The sequence below is a fragment of the Haliotis rufescens genome, unplaced genomic scaffold (genome assembly GCF_023055435.1).
Source record: "Haliotis rufescens isolate VD_foot unplaced genomic scaffold, xgHalRufe1.0.p SCAF_23, whole genome shotgun sequence".
Taxonomy (NCBI): domain Eukaryota; kingdom Metazoa; phylum Mollusca; class Gastropoda; order Lepetellida; family Haliotidae; genus Haliotis; species Haliotis rufescens.
Window position 1 is genome coordinate 12,104,134 of NW_025963924.1, and position 17,485 is coordinate 12,121,618.

A 17,485-nucleotide genomic window follows, 5' to 3' on the forward strand; every position below is an offset into this window, starting at 1 on the left:
AATTGATGTCTCCTTATTCATCTTTGACCCCAGTGAATCCTAAACAGGTGAGATGAATGCCCAAGTTCTAGTTTTTGTGCTCTATGATGAACCAAACTCCACCCAAGACGCTACTTCGAAGTGACTGGCATTGTTGTGAGATGGAACAGGAATGTTTCCTTGCCAACACTTCAAACAATATGGGATGTTTCCACCCAGACTTCTGCCACTGTCTCTCATGGGTGATGCCCTCATTCCTGGCAGCAGCAGCAGCCATATTGATGGACTTGAAACAGGGTGTATGTACTTAGGGAAGTGTGGTGAAATGTGAACAGTGTTCAGTAAGTGTATGACGATAACATCTAGAAATAGACACACAGACATCAGACTGCATCAGTTTCAGACAGGAATATCCTGGAAGGGACCAGATTTCTCGATCAATTGCTGGAATCAATCAAGTCAAAATAATTTAGTTCAGTGTGGCTCCTGCATTGCTGACTGAGATGTTTGTGAAGACATAGACTAACATCTGTTCTCTGAAATGAATTTTACAGAAAAAAACCCCAAAAAACAGTTGTTTAATGATAGTTACAAAATATAATAAAAAGGAGGCCAGAGACTTTCTTCATTCAGATACTGCAGTAATCTAGTCTTGCCAAACATTATAGACTTGCATTGGCTGTATTGGATATATTTGTTTCAGGGTCTGTATGACAGACTTGTGAAGACATTTCAGTATTTAAACTGCCTGGCCATAGAAAGTATACACCTGATTTTGATGGCGACTAAAAATGAAACAAGCAAGAAATGGTTATTCCATGGTGATGTATTTGATGTGGGTATCTTAGTTGTGTTTTCTACCTTACGTCTGCAGTGTTTTCAGCCGAGTAACAGTTTGATAATGTTTGTAATCTTTTTGGTCAAATCAAATTTTCAAGCGTCTACTGTCTTTTGCCTGTCAGTTTCCAACATGGACGACAGTATTGATTACATATCAGTTGGATAAAATAATGGTGAATAATTATTTTATTAAGATGTAACTACAATGGTGTCGTGGGGTGTGGAGACTTCATACAGCTGTAGCACCCTGACATATTGGCTTGCTACTGCTCATGGACAATGGCTGACATCTCGGCATGTTCAGATGATTAAGGTAGCCTAGTGGTTAAAGCGTTCACTTGTCACACCGAAGACCCAAGTTCAATTCCCGATATGGGTACAATGTTTGAAGCCCATTTCTGGTGTCTCCTGCTGTGATATTGCTGGAATATTTCTAAAAGTGGCGTAAAACCATACTCTCACTCACTCACTCACTCACTCACTCACTCACTCACTCTCACACACACACACACACACACACACACACACACACACACACACACACACACACACACACACACACACACACACACACACACACACACACAATCTCAAAAAACATTATGTGTTTTCAGATTTGCAGATTTTATTGTGTGTGTGATGCCCAGAAATTCAATTTGGAACTGACAGTCATTGAATACTTGTCTCCTTGCTATCCTTACTTAAACAGAACATTTCATTGAGAAAAGGGTATTTCAGCAAGTCTAGCTTCCTACCAGAGTTAACCGGTTTGACTGTGTTGACATAGCTTTTACCTTGAGTCAGCAAGTCTGTGGAATAAATCCAATCATTGGTGTCAGCAATATGGCTGCTACAATAGTACTGTCAATCAAGTTTAACATGGTCATGTGTGAGTTTACATTGGTGAGACTAGGAACTGCTTATCTCCTTGATAATATCTGTCGGCTGGTGAATATTCTTTAAGTACCTCTATCCTCTTGTACTTATTTGATAGCCAAACAACGGATTTAGAGAGATTTGTCTTCAATTAGGTCCGCCTTGGCAGGACCATGTGTTGGAGCCATTGCTGGCAGGCTTGGACAGGCTGGGAGCCGGATAGGGATCTAACTGGCCCTGATAATGGCCGTGCTAACAGGTTTACACACAAAGCCACATGGTACCCCCTGTCTGGTATCTCATTGACCAGTGGAGAATGCCATCCCCTGCATCATCTAGAGTTATGTTTATCACAGAAATCTCAGGCAGATGTGGCCATCAGCGTTTCTGGTTGTTGAAGAAATGATCAAAAACAGTTTTGGAGGCGTTGTCAGATTTTAATGAGATGATGATTCCAAAGGACTGAAGACCAGTAGTATAAATATACAGGGCTTGTTAATATTCTTTCAGTAGTGCGAGATTTTAGTCTTAGTGTTGACTTCAGAAATCACATTAGCTTCAGTAGGATACTAAACAGATGAGTTGATGAATATTTATGCATATTAGCAGGTTTTTATTAGATGATGATGATGATGATGATGATGATGATGATATGCTCATGGGAAAGGGGATGTGATAATTGACCTTAGAGCTCACATTAATTCATGAACCGAAAGATGTTAATGGCATGCTGTACACTGAGTCTGTTGTTGTGATTGGCTAGGTTGCATCACATGGCTCATTTAGCTACAATGCATCACTTCAGCTCTTTTCAAGCCTTAATGCATTTGTGAAAGACAAAACGTTTGTCTAGTTTACGAGTGTCATGTACTTTACTCCCATCTAACTCATGACTGACAGGAAACCTGTCTTGTTAATGAAGAAACATTGTGAGGGTAATATAGACTCTACTTCTGATGTAAAGTGGTATGTTACTTCTTACAATGGTGGAAGACCAAACCCGGTCCGCAGTCACTGCTTCATAGATCCTCCATTGATTGCTCTGCTTGCAGCTGGGTAGACTGGTGGTTAGTCCTGATACAAATAGGGGCGGTCGGGTAGCCTAGTGGTTAAAGCATTGGCTCGTCACGCCGAAGACCCGGGTCCGATTCCCGACATGGGTACAATGTGTGAAGCCCATTTGTGGTGTTCCCCGCCGTGATATTGCTGGAATAATGCTAAAAGCGGCGTAAAACCTCACTCACTCACTCACCCTGATACAAATATATCAAATACAGCCCATGCAAGTCTATAATGTTTGGCAAGTCTAGATTACTGCAGTATCAGGATGAAGAGAGTCTCTGGGCTGCTTTTTATTATATATTTATTAAGATAATTTAACCCAAAAAAAATTCTGTACGATATGTTCATTTCAGAGACTAGATGTTAGTCTAACGGGTGGTTTGTTAGACTTGCCCAAGTCTCTAAGGCAATAATTATTAGTTTTAATCATAACTTCTAGATGTTAATAATAAGAACAAGTTGTCCCTATAAGAGACCCAAGTCCTAGTCCACATATCTAGACTTGCCTATCAGCAGGATAGAAATACTACCCATCCATGGACTTATCTTTCAGTAAAGCCTGGGAGCAAGGCTATAGTGTTTGCATGTCATGGGGAATGCCCTTATTCCATTTCCCACATGGGTACAATGTGTAAAGCCCTTGTCTGATGTCCCCATCATATTGGTGGAATGTTGCTAAAAGTGGCGTAAAATCATGTTCACTCACTTAATGTCGGTAATTGTTTCTCTAGCTTGCAACAGGCAACAAATTGGAGGGATATCTGCCCGGGCAGAGTACCAGTAGGTATCCATGGTAATGGCTAGAGAGGAATGGGTGGTTAGAATGTCTGACCTGCGCCATGTTCCACAAACCCTTACTGGTTTGCCTGGCCCAGGGTTGATTATTTTCAGGTACAGGAGGTATATTGTTGTCTTGCATAAAAGTCACTGACTTGGTAACTCTAATCGTGATTTTTTTTATCAGGTTTATGTCATATTCCAGTCAATCTTGGTATCAAAGTTCCATATTGTCTTGCATAAAAAAAGTCACTGACTCGTTTCGACAAATGGCAAATCCTTTTTGCCGGATTAATATCATATTCAAGTCAATCATACATCATCTGATTAGTTTTGTTATTTTCATGAATAATAGAATATCATTTTACTCTTGTCCATTTTCCTTTTGATTTATTGATGAATATATTTAAATCCATCATCCAAACAAATAAACCCAATCATAGTTTAAATCTTATCTCGTTAATTGGTTCACCTTAACATTTGATCAGCCAATGATGCTACTTTGCATATCACCTGAATCTTTGCCATTACGAGTGTAATATATACTTGTTATGATTGATACCACCCCCCTCTCATATTTCTACCTCTATTGGCTATATGAGTTATCTCCCTCTTGACATATATTGCCTGTATATCGCCTCCGGACTCACTCCACCTGTTGGTCATTGAGAAACTACATTCCACACAACTAATGTGATAACTATAGCCATGTGTAGGACTGGTGTTCATGATATTTCCCTACAACTGTTCCTACATGTGTGAGATCCAAGGTCAACCTCTGGCTGATGCTTTCAGGCTGCTGCCTATTAGAACAGTTATCACTTTATCTGCCCCATGGTATTTGACCTGAACTGTCCTTTTTGGGTGTCAGTTTCCAGATTGGCAGTATGTATTGCAGACAGTCAGTATAGAATTGGCAAAATTGAAAATTGATATTTGACCAGGCTGTTGAGATTTTAAGACTTTTCATAGACTAACATCTAGTTTTTGAAATGAACTTTTACCATGTTTACAGAAAAAAACGTTTGTTAAGTTATAGTTATGTCATATAATAAAAAGGAACCCAGAGACTTTCTTCAATCGTGACTTGTCTAACATTATGAACTCTTTCTTATACCATCTTTCTTATTCCTTGTCTGAGGACCCTTCTTTGTATGTAAATCTATTTTACAGTACATAGCTGATTCATCAGAGGCTTTGAGGTTGCACGGGTGGCCCAGTTGTCTGAGGCGCTACAATTCGCTGTGCAGAGTTGCGTTCCTTGGGCACGCCAGAAACCTATGATTGTGGGTTCGAATCCCGGTTTGCCCTGATTATGTTTCTAGGTTTGTCAGTACCATACCCGTGCTCGTGGGTTTCACCGAAGTGGTAAACTTCTGAAACCTGCATCACTTCCGGCTTCCCATCTGACACGCTGTGATATAACTGGAATTCTGTTAAAAGTGGCGTTAAGGCTTTGATATTTTGGGGATCTCTAGGAACACAGGATGTACGTTGCCATGCATCTATAGCACTATCGTGGTTGTCAAGTCCAGGTATGCGGCAGGCTTTACAACAATCATCCCCCAGCATCCGAAACTAGCATAATCACACAGTTGCCGGAATACTGGTTTGAGTGGTGTGAAACGTCACTGACTCATTACAAAAGCCAGGGTCCACAACGCTGAATCATAATGTAAATATTTAACTTGTAAATGCATGGGAGTGTGCTCACCAAGTTGCAATAACTCATAGCCCAGTGTATTTCACAAAAATAAACAAATGTTGAAACTAGAGCTAAACCACTAACACTCAGTTGTCCCATCCTGCATCTCAGAGAGGATTGTATGGGGGCTTCACTCACTCTGCCTCCTTTAAGCTTCCATGTTTTGAAGCATGGCACCATGGGGTTTTAAAGTTCATTTTTATGTCAGAAATCTGCTTCCTATAAACATCCTTCATTGCTGTTGAGGGATTAGACTGTTACAGCATTTGCAGGATATCCATCTTCATCAGTCCCTTCAAGGGACCTGAAATAGAATTGGTCTCAAGCACTCTATTGCATATTGTAAGAGGCGACTAGATTGGATTGGGGGTGCCGTATTTGTTTCCATATTTTCATATCCCATTGGGTAGTACACTCATAAAATCGACATTGGTATGTCTGTCCAATTTACTTGTATACATGTTCCCATCACATTCCTGGCATGCTGCTGAGTGTGGCATTAAACTACAGATTGCTGTTTGTTGTTGTTGTTGTTTGTTGTTTAACGCCGCACTCAGCAATATTCCAGCTATATGAAGGTGGTCTAATAATAATCAAGCCAGGACGAGACAATCCAGTGATTTATGTCATGAACATTGTTTTACTCAATTGGGATACGATGACATGCCTCAACGAAGTCAGCAGGCCTGACCACCCGTTCCTGTTAGTCGCCTCTTATGACAAGCAGAGACGCCTCTTATGACAAGAATGGGCTGATGAAGACCTATTCTAACCCGGATCTTCACAGAACAGATAAGCCCTGATAATGATGCTTAGTTTGTGAGCATCATACGATGTTCATGGTAAACATCAAAGACCTGGATTACTTTGACAGACCTGTTGCCCGTTCCTACAGATTTCTGATAAAAAAAACATGGACCACGAATCCAGGTGACAGATTTTCGTATTTTAAGAATATCATATAAATCAAGTTCTTAACTGATGAATTAATGATGCGTCTAATTTGGTACAAAATTCAGTAAATATCTGTGAACAAATGCATACAAAACTTTGCTGAATCAGTTTTCACATTGGCATCCATCAGTGTCTGTTTTACACCATCACTGAACCAGGTGTGCAGCCCCTTGGAATGGCCAAACAAAAGACTGATGACATTGATGTCAGCTAAGACTAAACTGTTAAACTGCATGTTAATATGCACAGCGATACAAGGATTCATACCTTCAGATCTGGCTGTGTCTTACTTCCTCAAAGAGGGAAGAGTAATTAATTCTTTGTAACGTGTGTGAGGTCGACTCTGCTGGCATGCTTGTAAAAAAACTACTGACAAATAGCTGCAACTACTGACAGATTCTCAGTAAACTACTGTAATACCAATTTAAGGGTAAACAGGTCTGCTTTGAACTTTCCTCATGTCATGATATCACTGAAATACTGTACAAGCTATGTAATACCACACTCACTCATGCAGTCAACAAGAAGCCAGGTGAGCCTCTCAAGCAGGCACAAGACACAAGTTGGCTACAATCAGTCAAACTCTGGCACCCTGGGCATGACCCCAGTGAATTCATTCCTGACATTTTTATTTCTTCATGCAAAGTTTCACCCAAGGTATTAAGCCCAGAATAACCTGGGCATGGAGAATCCCTGCTTAATAGGTGATATTGATAGTGCCTATCTCCGCCACAGGAGTTGTGTCCCTTTGATCACTCTGACGCTGAACGAGACTGAACTGATATCATGGTTATTATTACATCATAAACATTATGATGGTTGATTTGGGGGGAAGCAGGTGTGGGTTAAAATCTGTTTTTGTGCACACATTAGAAAATATATTTGTTTGCACTTTAATGCACTCACTCAATTATATAACATCTTGTTGGTTATACTTTACGACAAATCATAAATATTTTTATGTTTGATGGTTCTTTTAGTTCGAAGGACATGAATGGCCTCATCTGCACTCATTTATTAATACTTTGTTGGATATTGAATAGCCATAAAACCTTCAGTGTCCGATTAACAAGGGATGTCTTCTATTACACCTGCCGATAAGCAGGGTGGATCTAGTGCCTTGTTATGTATGATAGTTTCTAATAGCTGTAAACAGTGCTGCTGTCTTTAATTAGATTGGATTGTGCCTGTAAAAGCTGACCCAGCCTATGAGCTTTGACAAGGTTTGTGTTTGTGTGTAGCTAGGCAACACAAACTGAGGCTGTGGATGTGTTACCATGGATGCAGACAAAAACATTTCTAGGTCTGTTTTTCATTTTGGATCAATTCATTTTTGACAGCATATATTTTTTTGTCTCATCACATCTAAATTTGACAGGACTTTCCTCCTCCTGGGTATCTCTATGGGGATTGCTGTATAGGTGCAGTATTGCTGGGATGTTGCTGGGATATTGGTTTGATAATGCAATAGTTCTGTGTATATTGTGTCAATAGAGCTGATAGTGATGTAATATTGCTAAGATAAATACTGTATTCGACGATATAAGCGCCCAGGGTGCTCTTATTAGAATTTTATTTTGGTGAAGAAGAAAAAACCAGAGTTGAAGGATAAAAATTTCTTGGTTTATACTGACAGTCTGAAATGTTTATATATGACAGATATATTCTTCCAGAATTTAATTTTCCATAATTAAGGGTGCATTTAACACAGTGCATATTATATGCGAATAAATAAGTCTTATGTAAACTGATCAATCGGTAGGGGTGCTCATTGGGATTTTTCACTAGCCAATACATTAGCAAATATCGGGGCGCTTATTACGTCCAATACGGTAACTGATTTTGCGATTGTATTTCAGAAATACTGCTGCATTATAGATGTGATATATCAGCTTTCTTGTGTCATATGCAGTAATGCTTTGATATAGCTGTGATGTAGTTGTGATATAGCTGCAATATGGCTTGGACAATGTGATATAGTTTTTATGTAGCTGTGATATAGCTGTTATATACCATTGGTATTGTTGAACCCAGAAAATCGGTTGAAAGAACCAAATTCCCAGTGTGATTTACCCAGCACATGATCTCCCATGAAACTTGACACACTGTAGACTTGAACACAACATGAATCTGATTACACCTTAATCTCATACATGCTTAAAGAGTCATCTAGGTACAGCCAAGAAGTAATGTACCAAGTTAATAATGTTATTCACAAAAATTTCACATTTCATCTTGGAAATCGACTCCCCTGTGGAGCCTCAACTGCCTTAACAAGCATAAATCACTCTGAATCCATAGTCCTGTGTATTGAATTACATCATAACACTTGTCAAGGCCTGTTTGCAAGGTCTTTGTTGGGAAAGAGTAGTCGGTGAAATCCAGACCTGTAAACTAGTTCAGCAATATGACCAAGTTTCTAATCCTTGCAATGATAAGCAAGTGATTTGGGTCCCAGGCCAGCAGGTTATAATAACTGTCATTTGGGCAATCAACTCCTTCTTATATTGTGCTGGCGTTTTTCAAATCAAGCACCTGCTACGCCATCAAAGCAATGGCTATTTAATCTGTGATTGTTTGCAGAACACAGACATTGTTTGGCCAGAAGGATATGATTACATGGAGTTGTGTGTGTATTAATTATGGATGGGTCGGACTTTTCCAGGTAAGCGGTATCTCGTTGGGAAGTGACTGCTCGTTTGGCTTGATAATGTGGGATATAATTGGTGATGAAGCAGAGGGGGGTTATCTAACGGAGCCTTTCCCACAACAGTGTGTTGTTGTCCAGTCGGTCCGTCTCGGGGAGATACAGTGGGTAGTTTATGTGACAAGGTTTCCCGGTGAAAGGAGGTAGAATTTGGATGAGGACTAGGATGAACTTTGGGGTGGCTATCTTTTGTAAGTAAAACATATCAAGTCTTTGAAAGGCATTTAGAAGTGATACTCATAAGGTGAGAATTTAATTTATGGATGTCAACTTCTTTATTATGTTCCTCATAATAAAGAAGTTGACATCCATAAATTCTCTTTCTTATGTAAAATATATTGTTTAAATTGTTTTAAAGCTGATGGTAAATGGTTAATATGCTTCATATGTTATTTCAGCTCATCTTATCATATATGGGGAACAGGTGTGAACAAAATTAGGAGTTAAAGAGCATATTGAAAAATAAATATAAAGCAAATATCCATTCCTAAATTTTATTTACTATATGAATGAGATAATGTTATATATTTACTATATGGATGAGATGATGTTATATATTACTATATTGATGAGATAATGTTATATATTTACTATATGGATGAGATGTTATATATTTACTATATGGATGAGATAGTGTTATATATTACTATATGGATGATATGTTATGTGTTTACTATATGGATGAGATAGTGTTATATAGTTACTATATGGATGAGATAGTGTTATATATTTACTATTAGATGAGATAATGTTAAATTTTTAGCTGCTTTTAAATTGAATTTTTATCATATCTATACTGGTATTTTCTGTGAATTATTATGGTTGGAATACTAAAATAATATTCTGATTCTGTGAAGAATAATTTAGAATTCAGGTGAATTTGCATTTTACAAAGTTACGTTGGACTTGATGGTTACATGTTAGACTAATTTGCACTCACAGTCCATTGTCATTAAAAGGTGCTGATGTACATGGACTCGTCCTTTGGTAGATATGTGTACTATCAGGGAGGAATGTCATACAGCCATGTGTTAGTTGGGTGGGATGGATCAGTCATAACATGACGCCTGCCTTGTTATCCACCGACTTATCTAACTAATGTGAATCCGTATCTCTCGTTATCTTGCTGCACACTTGCACTGCCGACACAGGTTTACACAAGAAACACTGCACCTGATTTTGTAATTATTTGTTTTTAATGAATTAGCTTGTTTATAAAGAACATTTGGCTCTTCTTGGTCCTGGGATGGAGTCGTGTTCATGTATGTCGAAACTTGGCTACCCATTCTGTAGGATACCGTGGTCTACCTCTGAATTGTTGCTGGGAAACTCGGATAAAAAATCTTCAAAAACTTCAGAAATAATTCTGTGTGTGCAGGTGTACTGTGTATGTTGCTTCTATATGGGGCTGAGTAAACAGTGTTGAAGGGTGGCGTGTTGGTTCCAGGCAGTCGTAGCTGTGGATTCCTGGGGGAAATAGACCTCAGTGAGCCATACTGGTCGAGAGCTGTGTAACGAACCCGGGTGTCATTATGCCCCGACAATGTTGATCTTCGCTTGGGCTGTCAGTCACCAGTTTGCTTGCTCATTTAACCGACTGACTCCTTGGTCTAGTGAATAGAGCGCCTGTCCACATAGGGGAAAGTCTGTGGTTCGATCCCTGGCTACGTCATACCAAAAGACATTAAAAGTTGGTACTTGTTGTCACCCTGCCTGGCGATCGGCATTAAGTGGATAAAGCAAGGACTGATCAGCTCGGTGTCTGTATACTGTGTCTGAGTGGGATATCCATGTTAAACTGCAGCATGGTATCTCTGGGCTAGCTGTACAAAACAGGCTATATAACTGCAATAATCTTGAACGTGACTTTAAACCCCATTTTAACTCACTCACTCACTCACTCACTCACTCACTCACTCACCCACTCAAGCACACTCACTCACTCACTGTAAAATAGTTTCATTATGACTATAAACTTGAAAGGTATACATACACAGTGATTGTTCGTTTATTGACATTATTTCTTTGATGAAAGAAAAGCTACCACATATTCTGGGTATTTCTCTAGGGTCAGATTGTGTAGAAACATGAACTGTAGATCTTCCACTGGTAAGAACAATAAGGGACTGTTGGCAGTGTGGTGATGTTTTTGTTTCCGTGTTAACTGGTCGGCTGTGCACCTGTTAGGTGAAGACTGACAAGGGTATTTCTGGAGGCGGAATACCCACCAGCACGTAGGCTGTGTGTTTAATCTGGATGTTGTTAAAGTGTTGGCAGCAACTTGATGCTGTTTTCTGTCAATAAATAATACGCTAACTGGTCTCAGTTGTATAGGGCAAAGGGGAGTTATTCAACACGACTAGAAGATGTTATCTGTTGACCTGCTCTAGCTCGTACTTTTCTTTTCAAACAGTAAAAATGTAAAAATAGATATTATGTCTATTGGTTCTGTATTACTGAATTGAAAGATGAATACCATCTTGTTAGGGAGTGTCTGTTTTATTTTACTTTGAGACAACGATATCTATCTGAATACTTATGTAGATTTCCAAGTGTACTACGCTTTATTAATTTGTTGCAAGATGTACGTCCGAAAATTATTCATAATTTACCTAAATATATATTTCATATGTTCAAAGTTAGAGATGATTATAATTTCATTTGTCCATGAGCTAAGTTTGAAATATAGCTTTCATCTATTTTATCACCGGTAGTTTTGGGCCTGGTCTTGGGTGGGTTGGGGATGGGGTGAGGTAACAGTCTATCTGTGCTACAAATTTGCACATAATGTATTTTTATTATTTTGGCCTTTGGCCTTTATGGAAATAAACATATATCGATGGTTAATAAAAATGATTGACATATGCATGTTTTACCACTTCAGTGTATCTGAATAAGGCCCCAGTGTCTCATGATTCTTGTCCGCAATTTGACTAAAACGAGGATTACATGGTTTGGACAACAGGTATGCCAGTCCCAATCCCTTCTGATAATCTAAATGTTGCTCAGATAATCCAGGGCCAGGCTGTCATTGTCATAGTAGTCGGAGCTACTCCAACGTGAGAAACTCAGGACCATATCGGGTCATTAGGTTCTGATGCCATCCCGCGTTAATCACAGGTTGGAATGAACACAGCGGTAATTACGGCCCATAATTCCCTATGGAAGCTGACTTTGCAGAGCTGTTATTAAACAGAGGATAGAGGGTAATGATGTTTACAGTCATACTGGCCTTAGTTCCAGTTATGGGGAGGGATTACTAATAGGGGTGTCACGATAAATCAAAATATCGATACATTGCTATTGGTAAGCACTTAAAAGTCAATAAATCGATTGTAAAATCAGTTTCCAATCGATAGTATCAATTTCAGTTAGGAATATCGATAGTTTCAATTGTATTTACCATAACAATAAAATACATGCAATGCTGTTCAAATTTGTGTTTCTATTGATCACGAGTGGTAGTAATTTACACATGGTAATGTGAAAGTTTCTTTTTCTTAAATCTTTAGGGTAAAGAAAAAACAAATCAGTCATATCTCAAACTTTACTTTTTATTTGTTGTTATGGTTATCACATTCAAAGGAAACTTCAGTTCCAAGGTTTAATTCAGCTCTAAAATCCATCTATAATGATACACTGAAAACTTTCGATATTTTTGCAATAGTTGCTTGCAATATCAATAGTTAGCGCAATAGTGATTTCCAGACCAATAGTCACCCCTAACTACTAATGATAAAGAGATGAGGGAGCGTGTACTGTTGTGTTTCATGGGTGGCTGTACTTGTTGGGGTAGCCAACTGGTAAAGGTGTTTGTTTGATGCACAGAAGTTCGATTCCTGAAATAAACATGTCTGATGCCCATTTTGAATCTTTTTGGAAAATCAGAATTAGACTCCTTGCCTCGTACAGTTATGAAGATCGAGTCTTTTGCTGATTCATCTATACCTGAAATAACGTACTGAATATGGTTCAGTTATCTGAGAATTATCATTTAGAACAGAGGAGTGTTGTGAAAGATGTATTTTATCTTTTCCAAAAATATACAAAGTGATTTGTGAATCCACCTTGCGAGGAGATAAGCCTCCTTAACTTTTGTTCCTGTGATAGAGAGATGAAAGACTTGTTTGTTGGAATTGTTTATTACCAATTTGCTGAGTGGTCTGAAACAGGTAGTTGATTGTACGGAGCCTGGGGCTGATTAGAGTTTATCTATATGATTGATGTGCTGTGTATGTCACTCAAGACAGCAGCTATTACACACATCATGTTAAATCTGGAAGGTTATTTTTGAAATGGGTAAATGTGATACACCTTGCGTTGATGATTGAGATATGTCATAAATACTTGTTATTCTGACACCTCGATTAAACCCAACTTTCTTCTTTCAACAGCTGATAGCCGCAAGCCGTTCTTCACAAAAAATCCCTCGGAACTGCAGGGTGATTTTATACGAACTTCCTTAGTGAAAAGTATCCGTGGATTTGGATTTACTATTATCGGAGGTGATCATGTGGACGAGGAATTCCTGCAGATAAAGAGTGTGGTTGAGAACGGTCCTGCTTACCTGGATGGGAAACTTCGGACAGGTGAGAATCTGATTTGTTTTCTGTTGTGAATGGAAGGTCTGGGGTTCAATCCCCGACCGCGCCATACCAAAAGACATTAAAAGATTGTACTTGTTGTTTCCCTGTCTGGCGCTCAGCATTAAGGGGCTAAAACAAGGACTGGTCGGCTCGGAGTCAGTATACTGTGTCTGAGTGGGGTATTCATGTTAAACTGCAGCATGGTATCAGTGAGCTAGCACTATAAATCGGCATCAGTCCGGACTAGTACAAGCAGCCACACAAACACACACACGTACACGCACGTCGCTATATAAGTGCAATAATCTTGGACGCGACGTTAAATCCCATTTCACCTCACCTTCTGTTGTGAAACTGGGTCTGAATATGATTATCATTAACAGATTAGAATATGTCTCTTAATCAGATGGGGATATCCATACTCAAACGGGCATGGTATCTCAGTGGTCTAGCACAATAAAACTTAAAACGGCATAGTACAAGCAGCCACACACACATGCATACACGTCACTATAAGAAGGCAATAATCTTGAACGTGACGTCGGCCCCCATTACCCCTTCCATCACATCGGTATGGGCAGGTGTCAACTTGTTGCTCAGTACGGTTAGCCTGTCACACAGTCTGTGGACCATAAGATATTTTCCCTCCCCACACCAGCCCTTATTGTAAAACTATGTCCCTAAATGAAGCAAGTCTAGATTTTCCATAAGTTCTGAATCTCCTCCCATCAGTCCACAGAGTAATAGCTGTAAAGTTGCTGTCTGTTGTATAAATCAACATTCACTCTCTCTTGTATTTAAGATGAACAAGGTAAGGTCAGCCTCCATGAGTCACAAAACAAACCATTATTGTGAATGATGGCAAATTGTCGACAAGCTTATTATCTGAGCTCCTTTTGTGTATTGTATCTACAATGCAAATTCCAGCAATGTAATAAAGATTAGGAAGATTAGGAACTCAGAGAGTTTAGTTATCATTTCTCCAGAACTTGCAATTTTTCTGACAGCCGTGGAGATGTGTAATTGAGTAATCATACTTTACAGTAGTTAAGTGCAATCTTTGTTGGCCTATCACTGTACCTGATCTTGACTGCGCGGTGTTCAGCCTGGTACTACACACCTAGAGGGGATTCAGGCAGTGATGATGCTATCCTACCTACAGCTCTACAGATGCTGGCATATTGAGTCGGCACTACACTCCATCCTCGGGCTCTTGCTTTGATCTCTCCTTTGCCCAGAGTCTAACAGGAACCTCCATCACTGATGCAATAAAATAAAAACATTTAAAAACACAGTGGCTGTCTGAGTGAGTTTATGGTGGTCTGTGGAAGAGATTAGAGAAATAGCTCACTGTGTCCTGGCCCATTTCTGGTGTCCTCCGCCGTGATATTGCTGGAATATGGCTAAAAGCAGCATAAAACCTCACTCACTCACTCACTCACTCACTCACTCACTCACTCACTCACTCACTCACTCACTCACTCACTCACTCACTCACTCACTCACTCACTCACTCACTCACTCACTCACTCACTCACTCACTCACTCACCCACCCACCCACCCACCCACCCACTCACTCACTCTCTCTTGGATGTCTCAAGTCCATCTTAGTCAGTGAGGATTCTACTAAACATGGAATACTGAATTATTGAATTTTTACTTGAAGTTAAAAACCACTGTCAACAATTCTTCTGCTCTTTATGAGCTGCCTGTTAACATTAAGTCTGAACCAGACAAACCCGTGACTGGCCATCAGGACACAATCATACATCATCATCTCTCATCTCTCCCTCTCTCTCTCTCTCTCTCTCTCTCTCTCTCTCTCTCTCTCTCTCTCTCTCTCTTCTTCCTCCTCCTCCTCCCCCCCCCCCCCCCCCCCCCCACACACACATCCCCCATTCCAGGTTAGAAATGCCTTGCTTGATGGTGTGTCCTCGTACTCCGATCATGTGGATCATTGCTCACAATGTCAATCACTGGATTGTCTGGTCCAGACTCAATTATTTACAGGCTGCTTTCATATAGATGGAATATTGCTGACATTAAAGGGTAACAATGCAGTGTACCAGGCACAGATTGTATAGTGCAAATTGGCTCAGGCTGCTTGATATGGCTTTCACATCTGTGTTGGGGTTAAGGTAGGTTACCCACCTCCCCCCCTTGGATCCCCTTTACGAACATTATGGTTAAGTTTCCGTTCTGATCAAACACCCCTTCACGATCCTTAGGGTTGGGTGCCACTTGCCAGTGAAACGCCCCTCTATGATCCTATCATGATACAATCAAGCCACCATGACATGGCTGTGACATGGCTGTGATGTACCACTATATTCACTCGATTCCATCCTTCGTAACAGCAGGCACCAAGAGTTCTCAGAATAACCCTTGCAGATGCAGAAGGTTAGTCAGTGGTGTGTCTGCTTCTACACCCCAGCTAGCCTTGCCCCATGGCTGTGTATGTCATGCAGGTTATTGTATCCAGCTAATTAGCAAGTCTAGATAGGCTAACAGTCGAAGCCTTTTAAAGGAACAGGATAGGTTTAAATTGATTAAATAATTGTTTCCCTAGAGACCATCATAAGACAAAGATTTAATTTTCCATACAATATGATCTATAATGTCTGAATCCTAATATTTATTTATTTAGACCAAAATATGTTAATAGATCAAATGACGCAGTTTCGGCAAGTAGACTAAAATGTTTTTAAAGTATTGGGGGGGGAGGGGGGGACAGGTTGCAAAGATTTAAAAAACATTATGATTGAAGCGTCATCTTCTATGCCCCTTACTCTGAAAGCTCTTCAAACATGTTTCAATTAGTGTAAGTTTTGACACATTCACTTGACCCTAACTATGAAGGTGAGGTGTGTAATTAAATCAAGGCTCCCCCATGTCCCGTGTTGAGATCAGCAGAGGATGCATATTGTGGAACAAGATGGAGCAAGTCAGGTACACTTTGCATGAGATGTACCTGGGGAGGATCAATTAGTGATAGGAGCACTTTCGTTGATAACACTGGACGAGTGTATACACTCAGGAGGGGGCACCTTGCCAGCTCTAGGAGCTGGGTACGGATGTCAGGCCAGTGTCGAGCCTTGCTCCAAGGCTGTACTGAAAGAAAAGTCCATGGAAGGTAGTAATTCTATGCTCCTAATAGGCAAGTCTAGATATGTGGACAGTAAGGACTCCAGTCTCTTATAGGGAAAATTGTTCTTATTATTTACATGATCTAGAAATTATGATTTAAGCTAATAGTTATTGCTTTAGAGACTTGTGCAAGTCTAGCCAGTCTTACACACGTACCTTTCACCATAGAGAGAGGTGTAGGTTTTTGACAGAGTCCATACATCCGGTAACATTGCACTCTGCTTCCATAATCATACAGTCTCAGAACAACAGCACGCTTTTTCAGCGCAATATTCAATGTTAGGTATCCATTGTATCCATGTGGGGAGTCAAACCATGACTTTGGTGTGACCAGCAAATGCTTTAGACTACCCCACAACCCCAAGAAGAAGTAAAGGCTTAAGGCATAATACAGGCCTTACATGAGATAAGATCCGGGGTAGAATAGGTCTTCAGCGACCCATGCCTGTCGTAAAAGGCGACTATGCTTGTCGTAAGAGGCGACTAACAGGATCGGATGGTCAGGCTTGCTGACTTGGTTGATGCATGTCATCGTATCCCAATTGCGTGGATCGATGCTCATGATGTCAATCACTGGATTATCAAGTCCAGACCGATTATTTACAGACCGCCTTCATACAGCTGGAATATTGTTGAGTGCAGCATTTAACAACAAACAAACAAACAAACAAACATAGATAAAAAGCAAGACATACTTCATGACCTGAAATGATGTACATGTTTTTGTATTGATTGAGATCTGGTCTTCAGTGTTATCCAAAAAACTGTATTTTTTATTAATCCATGTCTGTACGTGTTACATAAGAACTTACTTCAATCCCATCACCATGCATGTTACGTCTTCCTGAGAA

At 39.9% G+C, this 17,485-nt stretch overlaps 1 protein-coding gene across 15 annotated transcripts in view; it reads left to right on the forward strand.

Moving 5' to 3' along the window:
- The window catches only part of LOC124133076 (membrane-associated guanylate kinase, WW and PDZ domain-containing protein 1-like), a 159,740-nt gene that overhangs the window by 101,327 nt on the left and 40,928 nt on the right, over positions 1–17,485 (forward strand). For all 15 annotated transcript variants that reach the window (XM_046497313.2, XM_046497312.2, XM_048401788.1 and 12 more), the window contains one exon: positions 13,295–13,489. In XM_046497313.2, coding sequence (XP_046353269.1) covers positions 13,295–13,489 — 195 coding nt within the window. The remainder of the gene's footprint in view (positions 1–13,294; positions 13,490–17,485) is intronic.